Source organism: Penaeus chinensis, chromosome 2 (genome assembly GCF_019202785.1).
Source record: "Penaeus chinensis breed Huanghai No. 1 chromosome 2, ASM1920278v2, whole genome shotgun sequence".
NCBI classification, from domain to species: Eukaryota; Metazoa; Arthropoda; class Malacostraca; order Decapoda; family Penaeidae; genus Penaeus; species Penaeus chinensis.
In genome coordinates this window covers 21373579-21386078 of record NC_061820.1, presented here as the reverse complement: position 1 = coordinate 21386078, position 12500 = coordinate 21373579, and the positions used below count along the sequence as shown (strand labels likewise).

Here is a 12500-nt window from a genome sequence, read left to right as displayed (position 1 = left end):
ACTTTATATGGTTAGATTATGAATTTTTTTTTTACATTGGGGGGGGGGGGGGATTCTCTCAGGACTCTTAGGCTAGAAAAAAAAATTGTATATCAGTGTGTGGCAATAGGTGCAACAATCATAAATTACCCCAATGACAAAATACAGGCATTTCTGTTTATACTAGACAAGTCAGATTACAGATTACTGCTCTTGTTTTCAGCCACACATTAGCTGCAAAAATAATGTATCAATTATATTGTAAGAATATTATATTTGTCAATTTTTTCCTTATGCTCACAATTTTAGTATGTATTCATCTATATTTGATTTTCCAATATTTTGGGGCATGTTTGCCTTTTTACCATCTTGAAAGAAACCCTCCTTCCAAATAGATTATTCTACAAAGATGGTCTTTTGTGCTTATTTTGTTGCTTGTTTTTCAGACTGTTCCCTGTGTATTCGTCAGTACCTCGACTACAAAACTCAATGCCCTGCTTGCTTCAGTGAAACTACCAGTCAGCAACTCCGCAACAACAGACTTCTTGATGAAATTCTTGGGCTTTTTCCAAATTTAAGGTATGTTAAAAAGTTTTCAGTAATTGCTTGATGTTTTGGACATATTTTGAAGAATATAGAATCAAGACGACAGAATATTTTTAATAATTTATGGCTTTGGTGAGATTTTACATAATTACAAATGCTTGCATGAAATTATCAGAAATTATAGACATTTATCACATATGAAAATTTTGATTTACTTTACCAGATGGCCATTTTAAGCATATATTTACAGGGATAAGGTAGCTAAGCTGTGCCAGACCACAAAGGGAAATAGCATTACGAGCTATTTAGAAAGCAAGGAATTGGAAAACCAAGAACCAGTAGATGAGCATGTTAATTCCACAAGTAATTCGTCAAAATATCAGGAAGATTCAGCTGGTTCACCTAAAGCAACATCAGTGAAAGATTTTATATCATCACCAAGGTACATAAATTATGGGGACTCTTCCTGAGAGGGAGTGCTTAATAAAATAAAAAAATCTAACTTCTTGGGTATGGTGACCTTAAAATCACAGGAGTGCAAGAACCAAAATAATTGCTTTGAATAATTAATGGTTAAAGTTGACACATATTTAAAAAAAAAAAAACATACTTCCTTACTAATTGAGATAGTTAAGTGATTCAAGAGGAAGATGTAGTTTGTCCAATAATAATTTTGGTGGTAACAAATAAACAAATAGGAAACTAATATGAATATTGTTTATTGCAAACAATTCAAATACCAGACCAAAAATTGATGTTGAAAGTCAGGGAAAAAGGTAATATAACCTACAGTCACTTAAGAACCCAAAAAGTCACAAGGAATAATTAAAAATGTAACTTATGTAAATCCTTGTCACCAAAGGCACCTCACCCCATGGCTTCCCAGTATTGTAGCTAGCCACACATGAGGACAAGTCACAAAGCCAGCACTACCACCCCACCCCCACCCCACCCCACATTTCCACATGAATTTGGGGCTCTCTATACATATCGCATACATGTAGAACCCCTCTCAGATGAAGAGGGTAGCAACTATTTTCTTCTGCATAGTTTCTGTTTTGATCTTAGGAGGGATGTATACTCTTAGTAAGTATATATGTTTATTATTATTATTATTATTATTATCATTATCATTATCATTATTATCATGGTTATTGTTATTATCATTATCGTTATTATTATTATCATTATCATTATTATTACTATTGTTATTATCATCATCATCATCATTCTTATTATTATTATTATTATTCGTATTATTCTTATTATTATTCATAATTGAAATTGAAGAAGTTCATGTTAACATAATCTAAAATACATAGCAGAGAGGATGGTGACAAGTGTGTTGAGAAGTGCCTTGAATTGTGTCTTTATACTTAGATAATGATAACGGTGTAATTATTTATAAGCCTTCCTTAATTGAGTTTTCATAGTATATCATCATTTTGTAGGATTTTTTATACTTTTTTTTTCACAGATATTCAGTAAAAATAATGTCATTATTATCTTTGGTTTCTCAACTATTTAGGGTTGAATGATTACATGTTTCCTATTCAAGAAGTTCAACTTGTTGGCAGTGGCATGCCACATATACTTTAAAGGCCCTCTCTTCCTGTGAAGGGACCTTGAGGAGTTGACTGTTTTCTTCCTAAAGTACTCTAGGCTTACCTTGGGCCAGAAATTAAAATTTTGTACCTTTATTAGGGGCACTGAGGCATGCTTCTTTATGTGCTAGCCCACTGATTTTAATTCCCCTGCTTCCCTTACCTAAGCTCTCCTTTGACCATGACTATGAACACTGCTGCTACCCCCTCCACAATACTTACTGTTACTTAAGGACAGTCCGTGTCCCACCCAGGTCATTCCTTCTTTTCCAACATCCTCCACTTCATCGCCTCCACCCCTACAGGCTTCTTCATCTAGTACCCCCTCCTCCTGTATTACTACTCTGCAACCTTATTGTCCATCTGCCCACAGTACTACATCACCCTACACCACTCCCTCTTCCACAAGGCCCCACCCTTCTACTACCCCCACCTCTGCAAACCTTTTGAGAACTTTGAGTACTTGAGTACTTTTTTGTGATCCCTTATACAGCCCTTTATTCTGACAAGGCTCTTCTCTTCCAACAATGCCTCCAAAACAAGTAGGTAAAATTGCCTTCTGCAACTGCCCTGATCACTCCCATCTTGTCACAGTTACATCCAAATCCCAAGCTATTATCTACTTTTGACTGATTTAATTTGGCAAACCTATTCCTGCCCAGCTTCATCCCTCCTTCACCCCTACTCCAGTGCTGTTTCAGCCCATCCTCTCATACATCAGCCTCTTCCTCTGTCCCTCAAATGTCTATCCCTCTTCTCCCCCTCATAAAAAACCTTATGGCCATATTATTAAGTGTCCCCACAGGGCACCTTTCCCAAAACCAGTTCCCCCCCACCCTTTTCCATATTATTAAAGTTTTGTGGGTATTGTTCACTCTGAGGGCCCTGCATAGTATTGGAACAAATACAGGGCAGCACGAGCACCCTGCATCAAGCCCCAGGATTAGTAATTGATTCCTTGGCTAGACTATGTGTAAATAGAATTACTTAACTAAAATCACGGTGGGCATGCATGTATCGACATGCCATTCCTGGTGGTGATGTGTTCAAGTATTTTTAATGGAAAATAGTTTGGTGAAACTAACATTGCAAAGGGCATTCAAGTAAGCCTAAAGCCTATTAGACTTAATTCTTAAATAAGAAAATTAAGGATAATAAAACTTCATCAGTCCACATGCCCAATACAATATGAATTTTGTGATTTTTGTACAGTTCTCTAAATACTCTCTTAATACAGATCAATGAATGATATTGCAGAATTGGTAAAACTCCTATGGATACCCCGAAAAGAAACTCTGGAAAGTCCCTGTCATCAAGTAACAACAGTACACACTTGAGAGGAAACCAGGCAGAACCATCAACATCAGGTTTCTCCAGCACAACTAGTAACCCTAAATGGGCTTCTGGATCACCTGCTAGAATTTTTAATTCTCAGTTATCATCTCCAGTACCATCAACACAAAGTACACGCCAAACTGCTTCTGGGCACTTCTCCATTCGTAATGATCTGTAAGTAAAATGTATTTTAATGACCTGCCCAGAGTTACAATGACATTTGCGCAAACCTTTGATTAAAGTTTTGCATAGCACTACAGCAAAATACTATTGTGATAGGTAGTCTGTTGTTAATAATATAAATCATATTGTTGACTTTTCATTGCATTCACTTTAATTCATTGATTAAATTTATATTGAGTGATGTTTATTTTTCAGTTCAACAGTAAGTGGAGGGCTGGATGAAACCAAAGTCAGTTGCCCAGTGTGTTGTGTAGAAGTACCAGAAAGAAACATAAATCTACACTTGGATGCATGTCTGAAGCGGATGGAGATGGGAAGTGAGGAAGAAATGTAAGAATAGTTATCTTAGTATGAATTACCTACATATAAAAAATGGGAAAAAAGCCGTGCTCATTTTCTATATTTTTTGTGAAATGTCTCTGCACATAGATGGCTCTGCTAGTGCTTAGCCACAAAGGAGTCAATTAGTAGACCTTGTGACCTTACCTAATTTCCCCTTTCCTTGAATTGGCGGGAGAAACGTATTTTTTAGTGATTTTTATAATAGATATTATAATTACTATAATGTTATAAACATTATTAACAACAAATTAAGATAATGTAAAATATTTTCATAAATCAAGGAAAAGGCTAAACAGGCGAGACAGGCAATACCCGTAATTTGCTCATTGGTGGCTTAGTACAATTGTACCCATCTTTGTTGAAAAAACAATTAAACAAGTAAACTCACAATGGGCATGGCATGTACATACATGTATTTATATATGTATGTATATATGTATATGTATATATTTGTGTGTGTGTGTGTGCGTGCGTGCGTGCGTGCGTGCGTGCGTGCGTGCGTGCGTGCGTGCGTGCATGCGTGCATGCGCGCACGCACGCATAAATATAAATATATATATATATATATATATATATATAGATATATATATAGATATATATATAGATATATAGATATATATATAATATATATATATAGATATATATATATCTGTATCTATATAGATATATAGATATACATATGCATACATATATATATATATATATATATATATATATTTATATTTATATATTATATATATATATTTATATACTTTATATATATATATATATATATATATATATATATATATATATATATATCTATATATTTATATATTTATATATTATATATATATATATTTTTTTTTTTCCTTTATATATTATATATATATATTTTTCTTTATATATTATATATATATATATATATATATATATATATATATATATATATGAGTACATATATGGTATGTGTATATATGTGTGTGTGTGTGTGTTTTTGTGTTTGTTTAGCTTGGATATCACCCATGTCTTTATTGTCTTTACAGCACGGTGGTGGACAGTACCAAGCGAAAGCCATTGCCTAAGCTTGTGTATTCGTTGCTGTCAGAGAAGCAACTGAGACAAAAACTGAAAGATATAGGCCTCTCTGTGCAAGGAGACAAGCCATTACTTGTTAGCAGACATCGCAGGTAGGCATGCTTAAGTAACTGAAAAATTACTTTTGAAGATTTTTTTTTTAGTTTGTACATTATTTAAACAATAACTAATTAAATGTTCAGATTTTTTTCAGTTCTGATGTTTATGGTAAACTTACACTATAAATTTTGGTAAATTCATATTATTTGAGTATCAATATATAGTAATATAGTAGTGTAAATATCTAGTACATTTTCTTGAGAAATGTTACTGACTGAAAAATACATATTTGATAGGTATACAACTCTCTACAATGCTGAATGTGATACTGCTGAGCCTCGTCCTGTATCTCAGCTGATACGGCAAATAGAAAGGGAGGAACGAGACGAAGCAAAGGTTGCAAATGCCCGCAGTGTAAGTGTCACTATATTGAAAATATTATACTTGGACATTTTATAAAAGTTTACAGTGGTCTGTTCTTCTGAGATCTTTTCCTGGGCAAAAGAATAGAAGAAACTGTTGTAGTTATTTTCATTTCTATGCACCAGAATGATTTTCATTAAGCTTCTCTGTCTTTGCTTTAAGCTGCCATGCAAAACCATTTATTTTTCAGTTATGTAACACCTGATAGCTACAATATTTTGCACATTCTGGTTGAGAATTGTGTTACATTTAATGACATTCAGATACAGCTGATGTTGATATTAATTATTATAAATACCCTTGTTATTATTATCAATATTAATATTGTTATTATTATAATTATTGTCTTTATTATTGTTAGTGTTATTATTGATGACATTATCATCATCATTATTATTTATAAAAATACATAATACAAATCTGTTCAAAAATCAAACAAAGGGCTGACCCTTTTCTAATGTTTTGGGTGCTTTGTGGTGCAATTAAAAAAAATGCTCAGGTTCCTACACAATATCATATCATGTAGGGGGAAGTGGAGATGCACTGTGTCCTATGAGTTGACTGAGCCTCCATAGTCTTTTGTAATGTAGGTGTTAGTCACCCAACTCAACCGGAAATTGGCCATATATATACATATGTTAGAGTTGCCCTAAAACTGTCACAGTTGCCACAAGATATGTCTAAGTAATGCAAAAACAGTCCTAACATGGCCACTCTAAAGGAAAGAGTTTTTTTTTTTTTTTTTTTTTTTTTTTTTTTTTTTTTTTTGAATGTATACAGTTATACAAATTTTGGGGGGTTCCTATATGAAGGGGATTTTCCTTGTGTATGAAATAACTCAATTTAAGCTGAGTAAGAATATACATATATTTGAATGGACTACTAACATCATGTCAGCACAATTTTCTGTTTTTTTTTTTTTTTTTTTTTTTTTTTTTTTCAGGAAAAATATCAGATCTGAAGTAAATTTAATTACCAAATAAGCAAAAATGATTGTTTGAAACAGTAAAATTAACTGGGTAAATTTTTAATATCCCCCTCAATTCCTTGCTCGTTGTTGTCATGGGGGGGAGGAGGGCTTAGGAGATGGAGACTGAGGCCCAGTGTAGGGGATCTCCACTACCTTGGACCTCAGCCCTTGCCTTAACTAATTTTGCATGTTCTTTTCTTCTCCCCCCTTCCATTTCCTTCTCTTCTTTATCCCTTTCTTCTGTCCACTTCCTAAGGTGTGAGCGCTGTACTGAAAGAATGAAAGGCTGGCTTTGGGTCAGTCTTGAATGGCCTCAGGGAGCCTGGGCTTGGGTATTCCCTTGGTTTAATGGCCTAATCCTTAATCCCTATGGGGACCCTGAAGGGTAGACCATTTTTTCTCCCCATTTATTTTGGGCAGTAATGCATTAATGAAGATTTTTTATCCTTATTAGGGGCTTGCCCCTTCATCATTTACCCTGTCTAAATTTGATCCCTCTGGTTTCCCATCCCCTGCCTCTCCTTTGGCCACAGCTCAGACCATTGTTACTAATACTCCCTCCTCAATGTTTGCTGTCAACTCTATCCATTCCAAATCATCCCCCCAGGTTATTACTCAACTCCAGAATACACCTATCCCTCTCTCCCTGTATTCTCCACTCCATTTCCAACTGCCAGTCTCCTTCACTGTCTACCCCTACCCCCTTGTTACTACTATTTATCCCTATTGTCCTCCTCCCTACAGTATTACCTCACTCCACACCACCCCATCTTCCTTCCACCTTCGTCCTTCCAATCATTCACACCTTGTCATAGGTACATCTGAGTCCTAAGCTTAAGCACTCTCTACCCTGATAAATCACTCTTCCCTTAATACAACAAGGATCGGTCAGAGTGAAAACAACCCGCTAGTCTGCCATGTTGACTATGATTCAGTGGCAGTACAGTGCTACACTATTCCACCCAGAGGCCTGCATAAGTCCTACACCAAGATTAGCTTTGGTAGAAATGACCTCCCCCATGAAGTTTATATTAGAGGAGTGTCCTGCCCCACCTAACTATATCAACCCTTTCCTGTCAATGTAAGAAATGTTGGCATTTTGGCCATCCAGCCAAACCATTCAAATTACTCTACATGGTCATGCATGTATGCCAATTGTGGTGGCGCCTATAATGTATTTTATAGGAGCTTTCCTGCCTACAAGCTGAAATCTGAGGTAGCAGTTCTCATAACCAAACTAAGCCTCATTCTACATGAGGCCAGACAGAAAACATGCTGAGGACGGTTTTCTCTTCCTATTCCATAATTGTTCTTTGCTGCTCCCAATCTTTTCAAGATGCCTCAGCATCTCTCTCCTACACCCATATCTTTCTCTGCTCGTCAAACATCTGTCCTCTCTTCTCCTCACAAGAAAACCTTTGTTTCTCAGTCCTCTCAGTCGATATCCATCCTCCTCCTCCTCAAATTCCCCTACCCTTCTTCTTCCTTCTCTCTCCCAACACACTTCGTCCTCTCCTCCATGTGCACCATTCCCTCTTCTTTCCCCATTATCTGTACTGCTCCCACCTGGATGCTCCTTTATGTTACAACAGTGCCCTGCTGTGGATCCTTCCCCTCCTGACACTCTTCCTTATACTTCACAACCATCCCCTGTTCCCTTATTTCATTCCCCTGATTATTCTCCTACTTTTCCAGCAACCATTTCTACCCATATTATTCGTTAATTTTTAATTAATGGCTCTTTTGCAATTTTCTTCATACAGTGTAATTCTCCCTTCCTCAGACACATAGATACTCTTCATTTCAAATTGCCCTATGCCCTTAACCCCTTCCCCTTTTACAAATCCCCACCATACTCTGTTTGTTCTACCTTCTTTACCCTTTTCACTACCATACTACCCTATAGCATTCTACAACCTTTAACATCCAACACATTTTACCCTAATCAATCATTAACTTATTTTTACCCTTTTCTCCACAATACTTTACCATAGTGCCATATGACCTTTGATGTTTAGCAGTATTTATTGGTTTTAACCAACCATTGACCAAATCAGAGGCATGGGAAATGTATATAAGTCTATTATTGAGGGGTTGTATCTACTCAATGACTGCTGGCAGGGTCAAAGAAAAAATAATTGTTCAGTGTGTACAGTGGAGAGCAGACCATATGTGGCATAGATCCTTGCTGCCCAGCATTTGGGCTCAGTTTGCCATGACATGATTGAACACCATCTTAATGTGTTAAAAATTTTGTGCTGTGCTAGAAAGGCCATTTGAAAAGGGACTAGTATTGTTATGATGATCATAGTTTTCAAATCCATTTTATTCTTTAAACATTACAATTAAGAATGGCACTAACAAACAGAGCACCTAAAAAGTAAAATAAGTAGTTATAAGAAAACTGAGAGTTGCACTCCAGAACACAAGAAGGAAAAAAGATCAGTATGTTAGATTATTAATGATTCATAACATTTCAGTTCTAGTTTTGTACATAAGTGCATTGTTCTTGACCAGAATGTGGAAGAAAAATGTACCAGGTGATGTTCCAGAAATGATAATCATGTATCTGAAAAAGTCATGTTCAGTGTGACATATTTTTCTATTTCTATAAAAGAATGATGTTTAGCAAGTGCAGCATTAGGATTTATGTGATCCTATTGAGAACTAATTTTCATCATACATGCTGATGGTGAAAACAAACTCTTTTGACTTAAAATTAAAATAATTTCTTAAGGACATAGACACAGAATATATTTGTCAAAGTCATCCTTCTTTTTCTTTATAGATTTTTACTTATGATCGAAAAACGGCACCAGAGATCATCGAGAAAGAACAAAGTGATTATAGTAAGTCAAAATTCTCTTTTCATTTGTGTGAGTGTGTTTGTACAACTATAGAGATTTTAGAGATATTAAGTTGTGATATCTGTCCACCACTACCGGATAACACAGTATGTGTAGTAGGAAATATTTGTGCTCTCTCTGCATGTTCTAACCTGTATTAGATATTGCTAAAATGGACTATAACAGCTGTTAAACATATATTCCCATACTGTAATGCAGAGCTGCAAAAAATATTTTCCCCTCTGGGAACCTGGGAAACAGGACAAAAATTTTCTGTTAGGTAAAAGTATTGTGTACAATAGTTCTACCAATAGTACGCAAATTTTTTTTGGAGGGCTTCTAATTTATTGGGTCTGGAGAAAGTTTCCAATAAAATATCATAATTTGGTTGTTGTTGGATCTTTTTTATTTTTGGCAAAGATGGACTATGCAAAAAAGTAAACAAAAATCAAATAACTTTGTGATTAGCTATTAGCTTTGATGCATTCTACAACCTGAGGACATTAAACTTACACTTGTATGAATTTTCGTTCTGTTGTGAAAAAATCAAGAAACAATTTTTGTAATTGCATAGAACAGTTGTTTTTTATCAAATTTTGCTGAAAATTTTCTGCCAAGCCAAAAAACAATTCTGGGAATTTAGTTCCCGGGTTACGATACTTTTTGTAGATCTGCTGTAATATTATCTTCTTAGCCTGCAAACACTTAAAACCCTTCAATGATGGTACCAGAAATTTCTGGGTATCACTCATTCCGGTGACTTCTGGCAACCGTCTAGCCTTTTAGCCAGGGAGTCCACTGCATATAGTGGAACTTCCTGCTTATCTCGCAAGTCATAACGCCTGTAGCTGTACCCATCATGATGAGTTGTTTTTTCATGACAACTATAGGCATGCCTGGCAAGGCAAAATTGTCAAGACTATTCTTCAAGAATAGCCAACACCTCACTTGTTACCCAGAGAAGGTATCTTGATTAACCTGATGCCGCCAAGGATGGTATGTACATGCATACCATTCCCACTATGGGTTTAGGTTATTATTTGTCTTTACACATAGACCGTCCCACAAGTTCATGTACTTACTAATATTACCTATTTTACCCATTTACTCTTTTCCTTTATATTGGGAAATGTTTTCTAGTATCTTATATTGCTGTTAGTAATGTCAATAACATTTTATTAATTATAATGTCTATAATGATAATAACAGTATTGATATTGATAGTGGTAATAAAGAAAATCCTTTTTCCTGCAAACTCAATGTAAGATGAAATCAGGTGAGATCACAAGATCTACTAATTGACTCCTTTGTGCATAGCACTTGTGTTGAGATCTGTGTGCAGAGACATCTCACAAAACAAAACACTACATTTTCTAGATGACATGGAGTTAAGCAGCCCATGTCTTATTATATTCTATAGATTTTCTATTGGACATAAGTTCAAAAGAAACCCAAGACTGGCAAAAGGACAGGCCAATCTTCAAAATAATCCTCAGAATAATCAACTCCTTTCTTCATTTAGCTGTATGACAGGGATTGATTTTCATGTTTTTAGCCCTAGATTTCTGCATGCTCAGGTATTGTTAATTTTGACTTTAACTTTACATGAATTTGAAGTGCTGAGTAAAAGGCACTTAAAGTTATATAAATAATTACATATTGTTTTTGTTAATTACAAACATATTTGACAAGACCTCATAAACTATTCAAATATGAATCTGATGGTAAAAAGAGGAAAAGGGAGAGAGTGAGAGGGAGAGGTCTGAGGGAAGGAAAGGGAGGGAAGGAGTGAAAGTGAGTCAGTGTGAAAGCTAGAACAAGAGCAAGAATAACAGAGAACATAGACTCATTTTATTCTAGGGAATGGAAAGAAGTTTTTGATCTGATGGGTATGTATTAATTACCATGAAAGGATTGTTAACATTCACATAAAATATTCTATCTATTCTTTGAAAGAAATGCAGATCTTATAGTTTTAGATTTATAGATTTACTGGATAAACTTGTATCTTACATTGCTTGAGAAATGAAAGTAGACCAGATTAAAAAAAAAAAAAAATCATGATAAATTGGAATGCCATATCAATCTCTATTACCAGTTGGTGGATGAAATGTTACTTAACATTACCAACTTTGTGTCAAATAAGTAAATGCATATGTGTGTTTCATCAGTAATTTATATAGACTGATTATTTCCTGTAATGTGCATGTTGAATGTATGCATTTATTGGATTTGTGTGTTATACTTTTTAGTTTTATATGTCTTTATTTAGCTGGTTCTATAAAAGTTTTGATTTTCATTTGTACTTTTATTTTTATTTTGTTATTACCTTTGTAAATACTGAATATAAAAAAATGTGTAAATAGTATAGCAGAGCAGCACATAGGCACTTTGCACAGGCACACCCAGAAACAGTATATGCACATGCTTGGCTTTGGTTTGACTTTCTTTTTTCACTTTTCCTTGTTTTTTTATTCCAGTCAAGAAAAATGAAGACCATTTTGCCAAGTTAATTGCTGAGGTAAAGAAGAGAAGAGCAGATGCAAAGAGAGCAAAGGAGTCAAAGAAGGAGCAATCAGAGGAAGTGACCATGAAACCTGAAGAAGGAAATAAGACTCATAATGCAGAAGAAAGCAGGTTGCTTCCTAAAAGTACGAGTGAGGATGATGAGCTTAAGAGTAGAAATAATGGAAGTAAGAGAGAAAAGCATACAGGCAAAATTAAAAAGTTATTTTCTCTGTTTAACTCCAACACATTAACAGATGGTGTTCTTAGTGAACAAGAGAAATCCAAAGAAAATTGTGTAAAAGATAGTACAGTTTCTGATGGTGAAATTCCTGAAAATAATAATGATAAAATCAGAAATGCAACAGTAAATTCAGTAGAACCACCTCTGACATCAAGCACTGTGAATGCACAGAATGTTGATAAAGATGGATTTTCAACTGTAAAAAATATAATAGAAGAATCCTGTGAAAACAGTGTGGTAGAACCCAGTCCAGACTTTTTCTCTGGAAGTCCAGCAGGTTCACAATCAAGTTGTGGTAGCTTTAGTTTACTCCAAGACTGTGATCCTCTCATCATACAAAATCCTGAGCTTCCAGGTATCTATCTTCTTTGATGGTGTAGTTCTCCAGCATACTTTACTGTCTTTCT

General features: G+C 35.0%; 1 protein-coding gene across 1 annotated transcript in view; it reads left to right on the top strand.

Moving 5' to 3' along the window:
* Positions 1–12500, top strand: part of LOC125034405 (E3 ubiquitin-protein ligase RAD18-like) — a 21656-nt gene that overhangs the window by 7144 nt on the left and 2012 nt on the right. Inside the window, exons 4-11 of the mRNA XM_047626160.1 lie at positions 426–558; positions 776–967; positions 3387–3638; positions 3843–3977; positions 5015–5158; positions 5402–5519; positions 9287–9347; positions 11825–12448. Of these exons, the coding sequence (XP_047482116.1) occupies positions 426–558; positions 776–967; positions 3387–3638; positions 3843–3977; positions 5015–5158; positions 5402–5519; positions 9287–9347; positions 11825–12448 (1659 nt within the window). The remainder of the gene's footprint in view (positions 1–425; positions 559–775; positions 968–3386; positions 3639–3842; positions 3978–5014; positions 5159–5401; positions 5520–9286; positions 9348–11824; positions 12449–12500) is intronic.